General features: G+C 35.9%; 1 protein-coding gene across 8 annotated transcripts in view; it reads left to right on the forward strand.

Moving 5' to 3' along the window:
* The window catches only part of MYO9A (myosin IXA), a 269,375-nt gene that overhangs the window by 220,443 nt on the left and 32,631 nt on the right, over positions 1-16,301 (forward strand). For all 8 annotated transcript variants that reach the window (XM_030875073.2, XM_030875076.2, XM_030875075.2 and 5 more), the window contains 4 exons: positions 367-414; positions 4,908-5,019; positions 6,962-7,023; positions 15,061-15,253. In XM_030875073.2, coding sequence (XP_030730933.1) covers positions 367-414; positions 4,908-5,019; positions 6,962-7,023; positions 15,061-15,253 — 415 coding nt within the window. The remainder of the gene's footprint in view (positions 1-366; positions 415-4,907; positions 5,020-6,961; positions 7,024-15,060; positions 15,254-16,301) is intronic.

A 16,301-nucleotide genomic window follows, 5' to 3' on the forward strand; every position in this document is an offset into this window, starting at 1 on the left:
TAGGATGGAGAGTTTTCTAGAGCCAAAATATGCAAAGTGCAATCATTGAAATTAATAATCAGGTAATTAATGTTTAAAGTCAAATAATCATTTAAATTAATAATGGTGTGGCTTCTGGGCAGAACTGAGGTTTAAAAAGATAATTTCTAAAGTATCCTTCCATTCTGTTGCTTTTATGAGCACTGTGTTTTACTAAACATAAATTTTTTTTCTCACATATGCTTACTAGCACTGCGCGTTTCCTCTTGATGAATAAAGAGCTGCTTATTTTATTACCTGTTGAGCAAAAATCTCAGCATTTGCAAAGAAGTAAGAAACTATGTTAGTCTTCGTTATCTCATATTTTCTGTATTTCTTTCCAACCAGGTGCCAAAAACAGAGAGAAAGAAAAGAAGGAAAAAAGAAACTGATTTAGTAAGTCGTAATCTATTTTTTTTATGTTACTAAAAAGTAATTTTTAGACCACTAGTCTGAGCTGTATCATACAGTATTTCTGTGGAAGTATTTAAAGAATAAGTTTATCAGATGCCTAGGGGGTAATCATTTACGTCTTTACAAAAATTTAGAAAGACAAATGTGTCTTGAATTCTTTGGCTCAACTTGTTATTAATGGTGCCTTCCTAAAATGGTAGAAAACTGAAATGTTTACTCATGAAAAGTACAAATATGAACCCTTTTCAGAAGTAGAGGTAGGGAGGGAGTTTTTTAAGGAGCTCTCCCTCCCTTCTGAGGAATATGAGGACTACTTAGGATTTTACAAATGTTAAGTCCTAATTCAAGAGACATTCCCAAAGGCATTTGAGCGTATTTTACCATTGTTCATGTTTTTATCTTTTGTATTATATGTCTCTATTGCATACTTTACCATAATCTCTGTAATTGCAAGGATGAGTTAAGCCCTAGAGGAGCTCATAATCTGCTAGTGAAGGCAGGCATTTAAAAAATTACTACTTTTAGATGTGATAAGTATTATAGTAGATAGTACAAAGTGCTGTGGAAATACAGAAAGAGAGAATGAAGCAATACTTTACAGAAGAGAAGATGTTTTTGCTAGTTCTTATCAAGTGAGTAGTAGTTTAGACAGGCAGTATCTAGCCAGAGGGAAAGAGTATGTCCAGAGACACATGAGTGAAAAACCTGGCATGTTGAGCCAGTAGCTTTAATAGGCTCAAGTATTGCATGTTTATGTGGGGGTGGCTGGAAATGTAGGTAGAACTCTGGCCAGCACTCTACCTCCAAAATGCATCTAATATCTGACCATTTCACACCACCTCCACTGCTATTACAGTAGTCCAGTAATACTATGTGTTGTCTCATAATTGATCTGCCTTCTTATATTCTTCTCCCCTTACAGTTTTCTACATAATAGCCATAATGAACATTTAAAAACAAAAATCAGGTCATGTTCCTCCTCTACTCAGAACTCTCTAGTGACTTCCAGTGTTACTCAACATAAAACTCAGAGTTCTTACCATGCCTACAAGACTCGACATGATCTTGACCTTGACCTCTCTAAGCTTCATTTCTTCCCGCTCTCCCCCTGTTCCCTCTGCTTCAGTTGCATTTGCCTCCACCACCTTCTCCTCTTTCTTCCCAAGTTGTTTCCCCTGCTCGTCCTGTCTTCCTCCATTTCCCCTGAAAATGTTAAGCTTTAGGGCCTACAGAACCTGGATTCACCCCTGCCAATGGTAAATTCTAATCCTAGAATATTTATTGTTAACCTTATTAATAAATCAGGATTATAAATCATCCCCTATCACTTGTAAACCAAATTCTAAGGTTTTTTAGATCATTGCTTGTCACTTTTCCACTGTGTGTGTTAGAAGCATGATCTGACTCTATTTTAGCATGATCTTACCTGTTAAAGAGTTTCTTCCTTTACATGGAAGGAAAAGGAATCCTGAAAGTAGGATATTTAAGCCCTTAGCCTGGCTTACTTTTGTTCACCAATGGAGAAACTTTAGACAACTTAATCTTTGAGTCTCAATGTCCTCATATATATAATGGGAGTATATATTATATAAAATAGGAGTAAAATAGAATTACATAAAACAGGTGTAATGTCACCCACCACTGAGGATTTTTGAGATTGTGTATGAAGTAAAGCGTAGGGAAGGTGGAGGAGTAACAGGAAGGCACCTGTTATTTAACAGGTAGTGTTTAGGCCTTCTATACATTTTAAGCCTTATAAGAATAATCTTTTTCATATCAATGAGGAAAAGAACAATACCTTGAGATAAAAATGAGTAAAGCATATGACATTAAAAAAAAAGAAAATTCATTAATTCAACTGCTATTATATTTCAGGGCCTGTGATAAGTGCAGGCCATAGAAAGAAATGTTAAGAAATATATGAATAAATGTTTATACTTAATAGTATTCAAATTAAAATGAAACAACAGTGATTTTCTACTTTGTCCATCTATGAGCAAAGTTAAATTAGTTACCTAGTTTGGAAAGATAAAGGAATATATAGATTTTTTTCAATACTGCAGATGGGGTTATTTGCATAACCTTCTTGGAGAAGGTACTTTAATAATGGTGTATTAAAAACCTTAAAAATATTAAAAACAAAACCAAAAAACCTTTGACGCAGCAATTCCGCATACAGGAATTTATCCAGTGGATATATCAATTTGTTCACACTGACATGTACAGGCTCTTTATTGAAGAGGAATTTGTAATAAATAAACGTTTTGAAAACAACCTAAATCAGTAAGGAAATGGTTAAATAAATTAGATACATCTATATAATATAATACTGATTGGCATTAAAGTAAGAGAAACCATTCTTTAAGATGTTTTATTAATTAAAAAGAGCAAAGAGCCAAACACTATATAGAAAGCTACTATTCGTATATTTTTAAAAAACCAAAATACGTTTATAACTGTACACACACACACACACACACACGCACACGCACACGCACATACACACAACATCTGAAAGTATGCACAGGAAACTGGTATCAGTGATTATTTCTATAAGAGGAACTAAACAGTTGGAATTCAGAGGTGAAAGAAAGGTTTTCATTGTATTCTATTTTGTACCTTTTGATCCATTTAGAATAAAGTCATTTTTTAATGAAACTAACTTAATATTAAGAGTTCCAGTAGAGGAAAATAATGTGCATGTGTGTGATTTACAGTTTCATTAAATAGAAGGATATCTGTGTGATAAAATGTCAATATCTGGAAATATTTGAGACATCACAGAGCCAAGGTCATATTATAAAGCTGTGGGATGGATGAACTGTGAGTTAGATCTTTTTCATTTAGTTAGTTGGTTATTTGATTAATTAAGACAAAAATGACTACTAATACTCCCCTAAATATATGTATGTATGTGTAAATGTGTGTATATATGTATTTATTTATTTTAAAAAATTGAGATATAATTGACATATAACATTATACTACTTTCAGGTGTACAACATAATGATTCAGTATTTGAACTATACCATATAGTTACCAAAATGGTAACAGTACCATTTTATAATCCCACCTGAAATATCTGAGGGTTCCAGTCTCTCCACATCCTCACCAATAGTTGGTTTTGTCTAATAGTTATAGCTATTCTAGAGGGTATGAAGTGGTTTCCCATCATGGTTCGGATTTCCATTTCTCTGGTAACTAATGATTTGAGCAGCTTTTCATGTGCCTCTTGGCCATTTATACTTCTTTGATGAACTGGCTATTCAATATTTTGCCCATTTAAAAAATTGAGTTGTCTTCTTATTAATACAGTTCTTCCTGTATTCTAGGTAGAAGTCCTTTATCAGATATACGATTTGCAAATATTTTCTCTGAGTCTGTGGTTTATCTTTTTATTTTCTTAACGGTACTTTGAAGTAAAAGTTGTAAATTTTAGTGAAGTCCAGAACAATGGATTTTAATGTTACAGAATATGAAGAGTTGATTGGTGTGGTTTTAGATTCCATATTTCAATTAACCTTTAAGTTACCATTTGCAGAGTTTTAATATTGTGTCATTTTCTGAAAGGACAATTAAATCATTTTTCCATTTTCGAATTTCATATCTGTATGAAGCTGAATTTTCTTCATATTTTTCAAACTTAATTGCATACTGCCACCAGATTGCATACAGAAGTGGATATGAGAATCCAGTTGTCCTTTATTAAGCCAGACATCAAAGAGGTTTACAAAAATGTAAAACAGTACCCCTCTTGTCATTACTTTTTTTGTGTGTTTTATTTATTTATTTATTTTTGCGGTACGTGGGCCTCTCACTGTTGTGGCCTCTCCCATTGTGGAGCGCAGGCTCAGCGGCCATGGCTCACGGGCCCAGCCGCTCTGCGGCACGTGGGATCCTCCCGGACGGGGGCACGACCCCGCATCCCCTGCATTGGCAGGCAGACTCTCAACCACTGCGCCACCAGGGAAGCCCTGTGTGTTTTAAAGATACAGTTGTTTTTCATTAAAATGTTACTTATGTTAAGATGGAATATGTTTAATGATAATTTTAAGTGAATTGGATAGTTAAATTTTTTTTAGTTTTAATTTCTAACTCATATAAATAGAAGTATCTTGAGATCATCAGTAATTTTCAGAAGTGTGAAAGATTCTTGAGATTAAAAATAAAAATTTGAGAACCGCTGCTTTTAATTTAACATGCCAATTCAGAGTTGCGTAAGACAGCTCTTAAATGTTTATAGCATTGTTTTCTGATTTTCACATAAGTTGTTTTTGTCTGTACTAGATTGTTCACTTTTTGAAAGCAGGGATCATATATTTTACCTTTATTTTATTTCTCAGATCATAATTCTCCTCCTGGAATAAGTACCCAATGAAGACAACAGGGAATTGAAGGATTTCCCACTGCCCGACATGTTAGGGCAGCATTTACTGTGTTGGCTTTAACATAGATAGCTGTATTTTTTCCTTCAGGTAGAAGAGCACAATGGTCACATCTTTAAAGCCACCCAGTATAGCATCCCTACATACTGTGAGTACTGTTCTTCTTTGATATGGATAATGGACCGAGCCTCTGTTTGCAAATGTAAGTATGAGAGTTCTTTGAGGAATTTTTTAACCACTTGATATTTCTGTTTCCATGAGTTTTCTTAAATCTTCTTTAACATTAAGGAATAATTCACACTCCCTAATTCTTTAACTTCATCTCTCATTATAGTTCCCTTTACCTACTCTTTGTTGGCAAATAAGATATTTTGGTGTTCTTTGGTTACTGTATTTGCAGCTCACTCCATCTGAAATGCTCTTCTCTCAGATGTTAGTATGACATACTACTTCAGTTGATTCATGTCTCCACCCTCCTTTCTAAAATGCCACCCTGTCCCCCAATTCTCTGTCCCTTTACTCAGCTTTTCTAGTCTTTATAGTAGTTATCACCACCCAAGATGATGTTAAGTATTCATTTGTTTTCTTGTTTGTCTGTCCCACTAGAATGTGTTCTCTGTAAGGTCAGGAAACTTATCTGTCTCTTCTGTATACCTAGAAGTATACAGAACAGTTCTGGCACATTATAAGTTTTAGTAAATATTTATCGGGTAGATGGACCTATAGATGGTTGGATGAATTAATGAACAAATTCTTAGATTATAACCAGAAAGGTACTTTTTTCTACTATAATTCTTTATCAAAACCTTTAAATCCTAGAATGTGAGTGGAGATTTTTTGTGGGTCAGCTTGGTTCTGGCTTACAGAGGGTCTTTAGCGTCTACTCCTGTCATTCCATACATCTATCCTGGTGCTTTTAATAATTTTGTGAGTCTTTGTTTACTAGTGGGCCAGAACTGAATAAAAGAAATATTAGGAAGGGTTGTGTCCAGTATGACAACAAGGATGGAAATCATGTTCACCATAGTGAAATCAGCACTTGGATATTGCTGGATATGTTCATTTGTTCTATGGTTCAAAAGTGGTTTTCTTTTTGTTTTATTATCAGTAGTCTAAAAAAATTGCAGTGAAAGTGAAATTGGGAGTAGTTTGCCATGTACTTGACTGTTTAATGTTAGTCTGATTCCTGTAGGTTTGGTGTGATTTTCTCTGTGATCTGAAACTGAAAATACAAAGAATCTGCTTTTTTTTTTTAATGACTTGGGTGGGTTTGGTTTGATTTCTTAACAGCATTAACTAACTTTTTTTGTGCTTATACTGGTGATTTCTCCAGTACAATGGTATGGTCTCCCCTCCTTGATCTTGGCTTTGAAAACCCCTCAAGTCATGCTTTAGAAGCTCAAGAAGGATATTCAGGTGTTGATGTGCAGGAGCCAGAGCTGGTGTACCAAAATGGTGTAGGCCAAGTAGTTTCTCCATATTCTCCTCTCAGCGTGCCCTTCGCACCTACTGCTGCCTAGCCACCCTGTTATCTCCTGCTCCGAGAAATTATTTCTGCTCTTAACTTCTTCCTTATCTCATCTTCCCAATCACTACTGATATTCTTTATGTTCTGTTTCCTCAGAGCTCTATTCTGGACCTTCTAGGATAGTAAATAAGGCCTTTCTTATATCTTAGTATGCTACCAAATTTGTTTTTATTTCAGTAAAGGTCTTTGACAGTAATGCTTTTCTTACCCATTGGAATGATTCTTAATAGGTATTTCTTTCATTTTAGCAGATCGTAGAACAAATTTAAGAGGAGAACATGAGCACTAGTTTGTGAATCAGACCACAGAGATACATATTCTGCTGGAATATGGTGGGGACATGGGAGGAGGGGTGGGCAATCTTGAAAGAATAAAAAGCTTTCTCATAGACAGTGGTTAGAAATTTTAGGTATGTTTTTCAACTTCATTTTTCTGAAGTGAATGAATTAAGACAATTTTTCATTCTAATACCATACAAAGTATATGTATGTGATACTATAGCAGTCTCAGCTTTAAAGGAAAAAATTTATGCTCAGAATAAAGCAGTAAACTTACTAAATTCTTGTCACTGATGTACAGACTTCTGAAAATGCTACATTCTTAACCTATTTTTCAGTATGCAAGTATGCTTGTCATAAGAGGTGCTGTCTGAAAACCACAGCCAAGTGCTCTAAAAAGGTAAGAAGTTATCATCTATGAGTAATAAATAACAGGTCTGTTGGTTTTTCGTGCCTTGTAGAAAGAAATCAAGGCCTCTTTGATGATTTTATAGAGTAGCAGTTTTCAAACTTTTTGGCCACAAATCACAGTAAGAAATACATTTTATATCATAATCCAGCATACACATATAGAGGGATGTGTATATATAACTGAATCAATTTTCCTGGAACTATATTTACCTTTACTACATGGGAACTACTAAACTGATTTCACAACCGACAACTTATTAAAACACTTCTTTTAAAGGTTTCCTACTTCTTTAAACACTCATAAGTGTTTCTAGAAATTGTCTTGAAAGTGGTAGGCTACAATTAAAGATTTTAACATGAACAGTAAAATTCACCAGCATAGTTGGTGTTTTTACATATTTCTACTTGGATACACAGATCTAAAAGATACTGAACATGTACTCTGCTACCTTTATGCTTCAATGAAGCAACAATTTTGGAAATATTTCAGGCTTTTATTGGTGTATAATCACATTTTCTTATTTATTAGTCACATATAATTTTAACAATACTATGCAAATCTGAACTATAATAAAATGTGTGTGCATGTTTACAGCCCTTGTATATAGTTTGCATCTGTTCCAAATTAGTAGACAAACATGGCAAAGTACAAAGAGAAATTTGACAAAGGGCTTAAAATACAACGAAGGTGGGGCATCTGCTTCCAGCTAAGACGAAGTAGCTTCTGGCAGACTAATATTCATGCTCATGCTGAGAACAGCTGAAAAAAGTCTGTTGCCTAGCATTAGAAAGCTGCCCAGGCAAATTGAATTTAGGGGCCTAGATCCTACAGAGAAGAGAATTACAGATTGGTGAATCTACATCTATGAGATGTTTCTCTCCTACTGGGAGTTTGTCAATTTTTGTTGTAGGGCAGGAAACCAAGATTCTGGGCAGAGGGCCACACTTAAGAGTCAGAGAAGCCATCAGTGCTCTTAGAAATCTGATAGAGTTATAGAGACAAAAGTTGGAGTTTGGGATTGCCAGGACTTGAGAGACCATGATCCAAACATATAGAGAAGTGAGCCTGAAACTCAGAGGTTTTTCCCTCAAGGCGTTTTCTGAATTCTTAAGCTGCACAGGGCAAGAGGCTAAGAAGCTAAACAGAAAAGCAAATTAAGAGTATTTTGCAGTCTCACAGTGTCAAAGAGAGAAAAATTGGACTTGGATGACCCACCTTTGAAAAAGGACCCTAGTCAATACTCTAGACTCTTCAGTGAGACCTGTGAAGAGGTATACCCCAGGAAGGAGGATGAAGCATTGATAGCATTGATCAACTGAGTATTATAAAAACTGCAAGGCAGTCCTTGATTGGATTAAGATGATCTCTTCCTTTTTCTAGCTACCCACCTACAGAGAATAGCATGAATTCTCTCTAAAGAGAGGTAACATTGTTGAGAGCCTTTACAATTTGTTCACATATGAAATTAGACATTAAGAAATGAGACTAAGAAATAAACAGACAATATCTGTAGACTCATAGATGACCCATTACTGAATTCACACATGTACTTAAAAAATTTTTAATTAATATGTTTAGATGCTCGATAAAAAGATTTAAAATGGGGCTTCCCTGGTGGCGCAGTGGTTGAGAGTCCGCCTGCCGATGCAGGGGACACGGGTTCGTGCCCCAGTCCAGGAAGATCCCACATGCAGCGGAGCGGCTGGGCCCATGAGCCATGGCCGCTGAGCCTGCACATCTGGAGCCTGTGCTCCGCAACGGGAGAGGCCACAATAGTGAGAGGCCCGCGTACCGGAAAAAAAAAAAAAAAAAGATTTTAAATGTCTTTTTTATCATAAAATTGAAATATATATATAAAAAAGAGCCAAATGGAAATTATAAAAATAAAAAATGAAATTGTAAACTCAAAAGATAGGTTTAACAGTGTATTGGCCATAGGAGAAGAGAAGATTGGTGAGCTGAAAAATAGATAAGTAGAGACATCCAAGCATGGAGAGTAAAAAGAATGGGGAAATACAGAAATAAACATAGAGACATATGGGAAAGGATGGAAGTTTCTTAAATGTGTGCAGTTGGAGTCCAGGAAGAAAAGAGAACAAGGGAGAAGCAGCATTTTAAGAGCTAATGGTCAACACGTCAACCACTTTCAACCTAAAGTGGGATAAATGCAAAGAAAATCATACTAGATGAACAGTCCTCCAAATGGAAGAAAAGGAAGATTTCTTAAAAGCATTCAGAGGAGGGAAAAAAATAACCGCTGCTAAAGGAGCAGTGAAAAGACTGACAACTGACTTATCAGTAGAAATGATGGAAGCCAAAAAGACAGTGGCTTGGCATATTTTAAGTGTTTTAAGAAAATAAAGCTAACTCAGAATTCTGTACTTGGTGACAGTAGCCTTCCAAAGTGAAAATGACGTGAAAACACTCCAGACAAAAACTCAGAATTTGTCATCAGCAGACCTGCAATAAAAGAAATACTAAAGATTCTCCAGGCAGAAGGAAAATGATCTCAGATAGAAACAGAAGTACAGGAAGGAGTGAAGAGCTATGGAAAGAGTAAATAATATGTGTAAATATAAATGAATATTGACTAAAAACAATAATAATGTCTTGTGACTTAAAGTATAAAGAGAATTAAATTATGTGACAACATCACCACCAAGGTGGTTGGGAAAATGAAGTTAAACTATTCCAAGGTCCCTGGATTATCTGAGAAGTGGTGGCACAGTGGTTAAGAATCCGCCTGCCAATGCAGGGGACACGGGTTCAAGCCCTGGTCCAGGAAGACCCCACATGCCGCAGAGCAACTAAGCCCGTGTGCCACAACTACTGAGCCTTGCTCTAGAGCCCACGAGCCACAACTACTGAGCCCGCGTGCCACAACTACTGACGCCTGTGTGCCTAGAGCCCGTGGTCCTCAACAAGAGAAGCCACTGCAATGAGAAGCCTGCGCACCACAAGAGTAGCCCCTGCTCGTCGCAACTAGAAGAAGCCCGCGCACAGCAACGAAGACCCAACGCAGCCAAAAATAAATATATTTGACTTAAATATGTTATGAGTATTTGTTGTAGTCTTTAAAGTAGCCACTAAAAGAATAGCAAATGAATATATAGCTAAAAAGCTAATGAAGGTGGGAAAATGGAAAAACAAAAAATACTTGATTAATCTAAGAGAAGATGAGAAATGAGAGAAACAGAATCATAAATCAGGTCAAAGAAAATAAATAGTGGATTGATAGATATAAGTCCAAATATATTGGTGATTACATTAAATGTTAATAGACCAAATACTTCCAATTAAAAGACTAGGATAGGGACTTCCCTGGTGGTCCAGTGGTAAAGAATCTGCCTTCCAATGCAGGGGACACAGGTTTGATCCCTGGTCAGGGAGCTAAGTTCCCACAGGCTGCGGGGCAACTAAGCCCACACGTCACAACTAGAGAGAGAAAACCCACACACCACAACTAGAGAGAAACCCAAGCTCCGCAACGAAGAGACCGCATGCTGCAGCGTAAGATCCCCCATGCCTCAATGACCTGATGTAGCCAAAATATATATATATTAAAAACAAAAAGAGACTAGGATAGGGACTTCCCTGGATGCCCAGTGGGTAACACTCCGCGCTCCCAATGCAGGGGGCCTGGGTTCGATCCCTGGTCAGGGAACTAGATCCCACATGCATGCCGCAACTAAGAAGTCTGCATGCCACAACTAAGAAGCCCACATGCTGCAACTAAGAGTCCGTATGCCACAACTAAGAAGTCTGCATGGCGCAACTAAAGATCCTGCATTCCGCAACGAAGATCCCATGTGCTGCAACTAAGACCTGGTGCAGCCAGAATAAATAAATAATTTTTTAAAAAGACTATGATAAAACCAACTGAGAAATGTCAATGATATGCTATTTACAAGAAACATACTTAAATATGTTTAAAAAAAACACAGAAGGTTGAAAGCAAAAGGATAGATAGATATAGCATGCAGAGACTAACCAATAGAAGAGTGGTATAGCTGTAATAATACTAAAATGTACTTTAGGACGACAAACATTACTTCAGGTAAAGGTGTTTCATAATGATGAAATGGTCAAGCCATTAGGGAGCTATAAAAATTCTAACTTTAGAAGAGTCTATTATTATAGCTTCAATACTTGGAAGACAAAAATTCAGTAAGGATGCAACTGATTTAAAAAACACACTTAAAAATCTTATCTACTTGGGGCTTCCCCGGTGGCGCAGTGGTTGAGAGTCCACCTGCTGTTGCAGGGGACACGGGTTCGTGCCCCGGTCCGGGAAGATCCCACATGCCGCGGAGCGGCTGGGCCCGTGAGCCATGGCCGCTGAGCCTGCGCGTCCGGAGCCTGTGCTCCGCAATGGGAGAGGCCACAACAGTGAGAGGCCCGCGTACTGCAAAAAAAAAAAAAAAAAAAATCTTATCTACTTGATGTGTATTGAACCCTGCATCTTACAACTGCCTGAATACACAGTCTTTTCAACTGCACATGGAACATTTGACAAAATTGATCATATGTTGGGCCATTAAGCAAGTCCCTACAGATTTCAGAGGATTGAATATTTTGAGAGTATATTCTTTGACCAGAATAAAATTAAGCTGTAAATCAACATAAAGATAACTAGACAATCCTCAAATGAAAATGGAAAAATATTTTGAACGAAATGATGAGGAAAGTATGACACAACAAAAGTGTGGGTATAGCTAAATTTGTGATTAGAGGAATATTTATAGCTTTAAGTATATATTAATATACATTAATAATATATTAATGTACAATACATTATAATACACATTAGAAAGGATACAAGGATAGAAATTTTGTAAACTTCCATCTGTCGAAGGTAGGAAAAGAAAACCCAGCAAATTAAACCCAAAGGCAATAGAAAGAAGATAATAAAGATAAATAAATGAAATGAAAAACATCTATACAAAAGATAAAAAGCTACAAAGCTAAATTTTAGTTCTTTGAAAAGACAATGCATAAACTCTTAGCAAGAGTGATCAATAAAGAGAATTTTTAAAAAACCAATCATTCACAAGAAGAAAAACATACACCACAGATACTGCAAACATTAAAAGGAAAATAAAAGGCTATTATGGACACCTTGATGCTAATAAATTTGACATTTTAGATTAATTGGGCAAATTCCCACAAAAACACAACTAAGTTAAACTAAGTCAAGGAAAAATACAAAATCTAAAGAGTTATATCTATTAAAATAGAATCTGTAATTGAAAAAGCTTCTCACAAAGACATCTTCAGGCCCAGATGGTTTTGCCATTGAATATTTCCCAGTGTTTAAGGAAGAAACAACACCAGTCTTTTACAGACTCTGCCAGAGAATGGTAAAGAGTAAATACTTCAGTACTTTTTTCCCAAATTGACGAATGAAGATAGTGAAACCTTGAAGTCAATCATGAAAAGGATAAAGGAAAATTTCAGTTCAGGCTGTATCATAAGCTTAGATGTAAAAGCCTTATTAACCAAAATGTTAGTACATTGAATCTGTGCTAATGACAGATGAAAAAAAAAAGACTTCATGATAAAGTTGGGGTTTTTTTTGTTTGTTTTGTTTTGTTTTTGCGGTACACGGGCTTCTCACTGTTGTGGCCTCTCCCGTTGCGGAGCACAGGCTCCAGATGTGCAGGCTCAGCGGCCATGGCTCACGGGCCCAGCCGCTCCGCGGCATGTGGGATCTTCCGGGACCGGGGCACGAACCCGTGTCCCCTGCATCGGCAGGCGGACTCTCAACCACTGCGCCACCAGGGAAGCCCGATAAAGTTGGTTTTTAATCCATAAATGCAAAGTTGGTTTATGGAAAAAATCAGTTTTTTTGAAAAAATCATTCAAAAATCTGTTGATGTAATTCACCACATTGAACTAATAAAGAAAAAAATATGGTCATCTCAATAAATACAAAAAAAGTTTTAGATAAATTTCAAAAAACACTATTCAAAGAAAAAAAAATCAACCACGGAGTGGAAGAAGATATGTGCAGCTTGGATCTACAATATCTGAAAAGCATCTACAAGTCAGTAAGAAAGAGATGGTCAACTCTGTGGAAAAATGAGCACATAATTTAAGCAAGCACCTCACAAGAGAGGATTTCCAAATGACCAATAAACCTATGAAAAGGTGACCAGCTTCACTAATCATCAGGGAAATGCAAGTTGCAATCATAGTGAGGTATATACCCACTAGAATAGCTAAAATGAAGAACATCTTAACAAGGATATAAAGCAATTGGAACTTTCATACATTACTGGTAGGAGTTTGAGTTAACCTAACAGCTCTTGAAATTATTTGGCAGTACCTATCAAACCTGAACATAAGCATTTCTCATGACTTAGCAGTGCCACTCTAAGATACATACCCAACATATATACATAGATATCTGTGCCAAAAGACAAAAGAACATTTATATCAGCACTATTTGAAGTATCCCCAAACTGAAAGAAACCTGAATGTCCATCAACAGTAGAATGAATAAATAAATTGTGGTATATTTGTATAATGGAATACAATATGGCAGTGAGATTAAACTGTTGGTACTCACAAACATAATGTTGAGTGAAAGAAGCCAGAAACAAGAATACATACTGTATTATTCAAAAATAAATAAAGTTCAAGAATAAATGAAACTTAACTCATGGAATGCATATTATATGTTATCATTAATATAATGTTCAAAAGCAGTTAAGACTAATTTGTAGTGATAGAAATACAGATACTGGTTATTTGTGAAAGGTGAAATGCATAGTAGTTGGGAGGGTCTTGAGAGGGAGATAACTGCTGGTTATATTCTATTTCTTGATTTGGGTTCTGGTAAGAAGTGTGCATTCATTTTGCCTAAGTCTGTCAAGCTGTACACTTAACGATTTATATACTTTTTAATATATGTGTCATACTTCAATAAAACTTTATTTAAAATATACAAGGAAATTACTTTGGACAGAAAATAACTAAAGACACCCTGCCACCCCTTCCCGCAGAAGAAAAAAAAGAAAATAACTAAAAACATATATTGATTTTACAATAAGAACTCAGAGTTCACTTTTTCTCAGTTGAGAATAGTAAAATTAATTTTTCCCTTAATTTCAAGAAATAGAAATTTTTAGCATGTTTGCTTTAGATTAGTTGGTTTCAAATAAAACTATTTTGAAGTTTTTGTTTAATACCTTCAAGAATTTTATTTTTTTGCTTTCACAAGTCTTACTATTAATATTCCCAATGCCCTAGGGATAGCCATAACATTTAAATAAATAGATTATACGTGTGCATGTGTGTGTCCTAGTAATAGGAAGAAGATTGGCTAAAGTTATTTTGTTTTAATTATTGCAGCAAACATTATTTTATTTCTTTTAACAATTTATTAAGCATTTGCCATATACCAGATACTGTGCTTTGTATGTTCACCTGTAACTTAATTTTTACAATAACCCTCTGAGATAGAAAGGTGATATTCCTATTCCCAGCTATAATCTAGTTGCAAATATGAAATAACCTAATTCATATAGTGACAATATATGCCTCTGCCTTTAGCTATGACATCAATAGTCAGTTAAACTTCCCTTAAGTTTACATAAACACCGAAGCGTTCTTATGCTTCAGAAATTAGTGACAACTAATTAATTTTAAATCAACAGATTTTCAAATGGTACTTGGTGAATGTTTAACATACAAAGTCTATCCCCTTTCTCCTTTGCCCACATCCCATCTTTACATGAAGAGATTTTTTTAATAGAAAGGGAAACAGTAATCAGTTGCCACTGCCTCCATTCTGCCCCATTATTTGGCAGGGGTCGGGAGGATTCCTAGTGGAAGAGGATTGAAACTAACAGCTCATATATTTTTACTCTCAGCATTTATCATAATTCCTTTTCCTCCCAGCTTTCATAACTATGCTTGTAAAACTTGAGGAAAATAAAAAGTAGTTACTCTTAAAGAATTGGATAAATATATTTAACAATGTTTGAATGTATTTGGAAACAAAAATTATTTTTCATTTAGTATGATCCAGAGCTATCATCTCGACAGTTTGGGGTTGAATTATCCCGTTTGACCAGTGAAGACCGAACTGTTCCTTTGGTGGTGGAAAAACTTATAAACTACATTGAAATGCATGGATTATACACAGAAGGTATTTACCGAAAGTCTGGTTCAACTAATAAAATCAAGGAGCTTCGACAAGGTCTAGATACAGGTAAGATAGTGCCCTCTAAATCAAGACCAAATAATTTTATTTAAATAGGTCATCTTATGCTCTTAGCTTTCATCACATGTTGATCATTTTCTTGCAGCCAGAAGAGTGCAGTCTTTTCTGTGGTGCTTGTTTTATCATTTGTAGCTTTCAAAAGAGTCTTTGTTTTTATGTGGTCAATTCAGCAAACATACATTGCATATCATTTGTACAGGCATTATTAGGTACTTCAGACAGATCTCATTTAATCTTTTTTTAACAGTCTGGTAAGATCATGTCTTTAATTTACAAAGAAGAAAATTTAGGTTCAGGGAAATTGAATAATGAGCTGTTGATGAGATGCAGGGCACTGTGCTGATGTTTTTGTATTAATTTTCACAACAGATCTTTGTACTAATCTTCCCAAACAGTGATTATTATCCCTGTTTACAGATGAAGAAACTGAGGCTTACACAGGATCTTGCCCAAAGACTCACCACCAATAAGTGACAAAGCTGGCATTTAACCCATAATCTAAACTATTGCCTGTTAGTCTCTGTTATTCTGACTCCAAGTGGTGCTCTTTCTGATGCATATTCTTGCCTTCCTACATTGATGACATAGTTATTTAAATGGATAAGTAGTGAACTGAACATGTATCTGTGTAGAGCTCTAGCCTCAGTCCTGGAATGTATGCAGAGGTTTGACTTTGGCTTTATGTTCAACTTCTACTCTTCACCACTATTAGAAAGGAATAGATTTTTTTTTTGTCGGACTGCATGGCTTGTGGGATCTTACTTCCCCGTCCAGGGATTGAGCCTGGGCCCTCGGCAGTGAAAGCACGGAGTTCTAACCACTGGACCACCAGGGAATTCCCAGGAATAGATCTTTTTGAATCACATATAGGTGCAAAGTTTGTCCCTGTGTCACCAAGAATCTACCCACAGGCATCATTCATCCTATGTCATCCCAGTCATCTCATGTATAACCCTAGGGAGTTTATAAGTGAAGCAGAGTAAAGATTTTCTTTACATTTCCTAAGCTCAATTATCACTGTCATTTCATCTCTGAA

The sequence above is a fragment of the Globicephala melas genome, chromosome 2, assembly GCF_963455315.2.
Source record: "Globicephala melas chromosome 2, mGloMel1.2, whole genome shotgun sequence".
Taxonomy (NCBI): Eukaryota; Metazoa; Chordata; class Mammalia; order Artiodactyla; family Delphinidae; genus Globicephala; species Globicephala melas.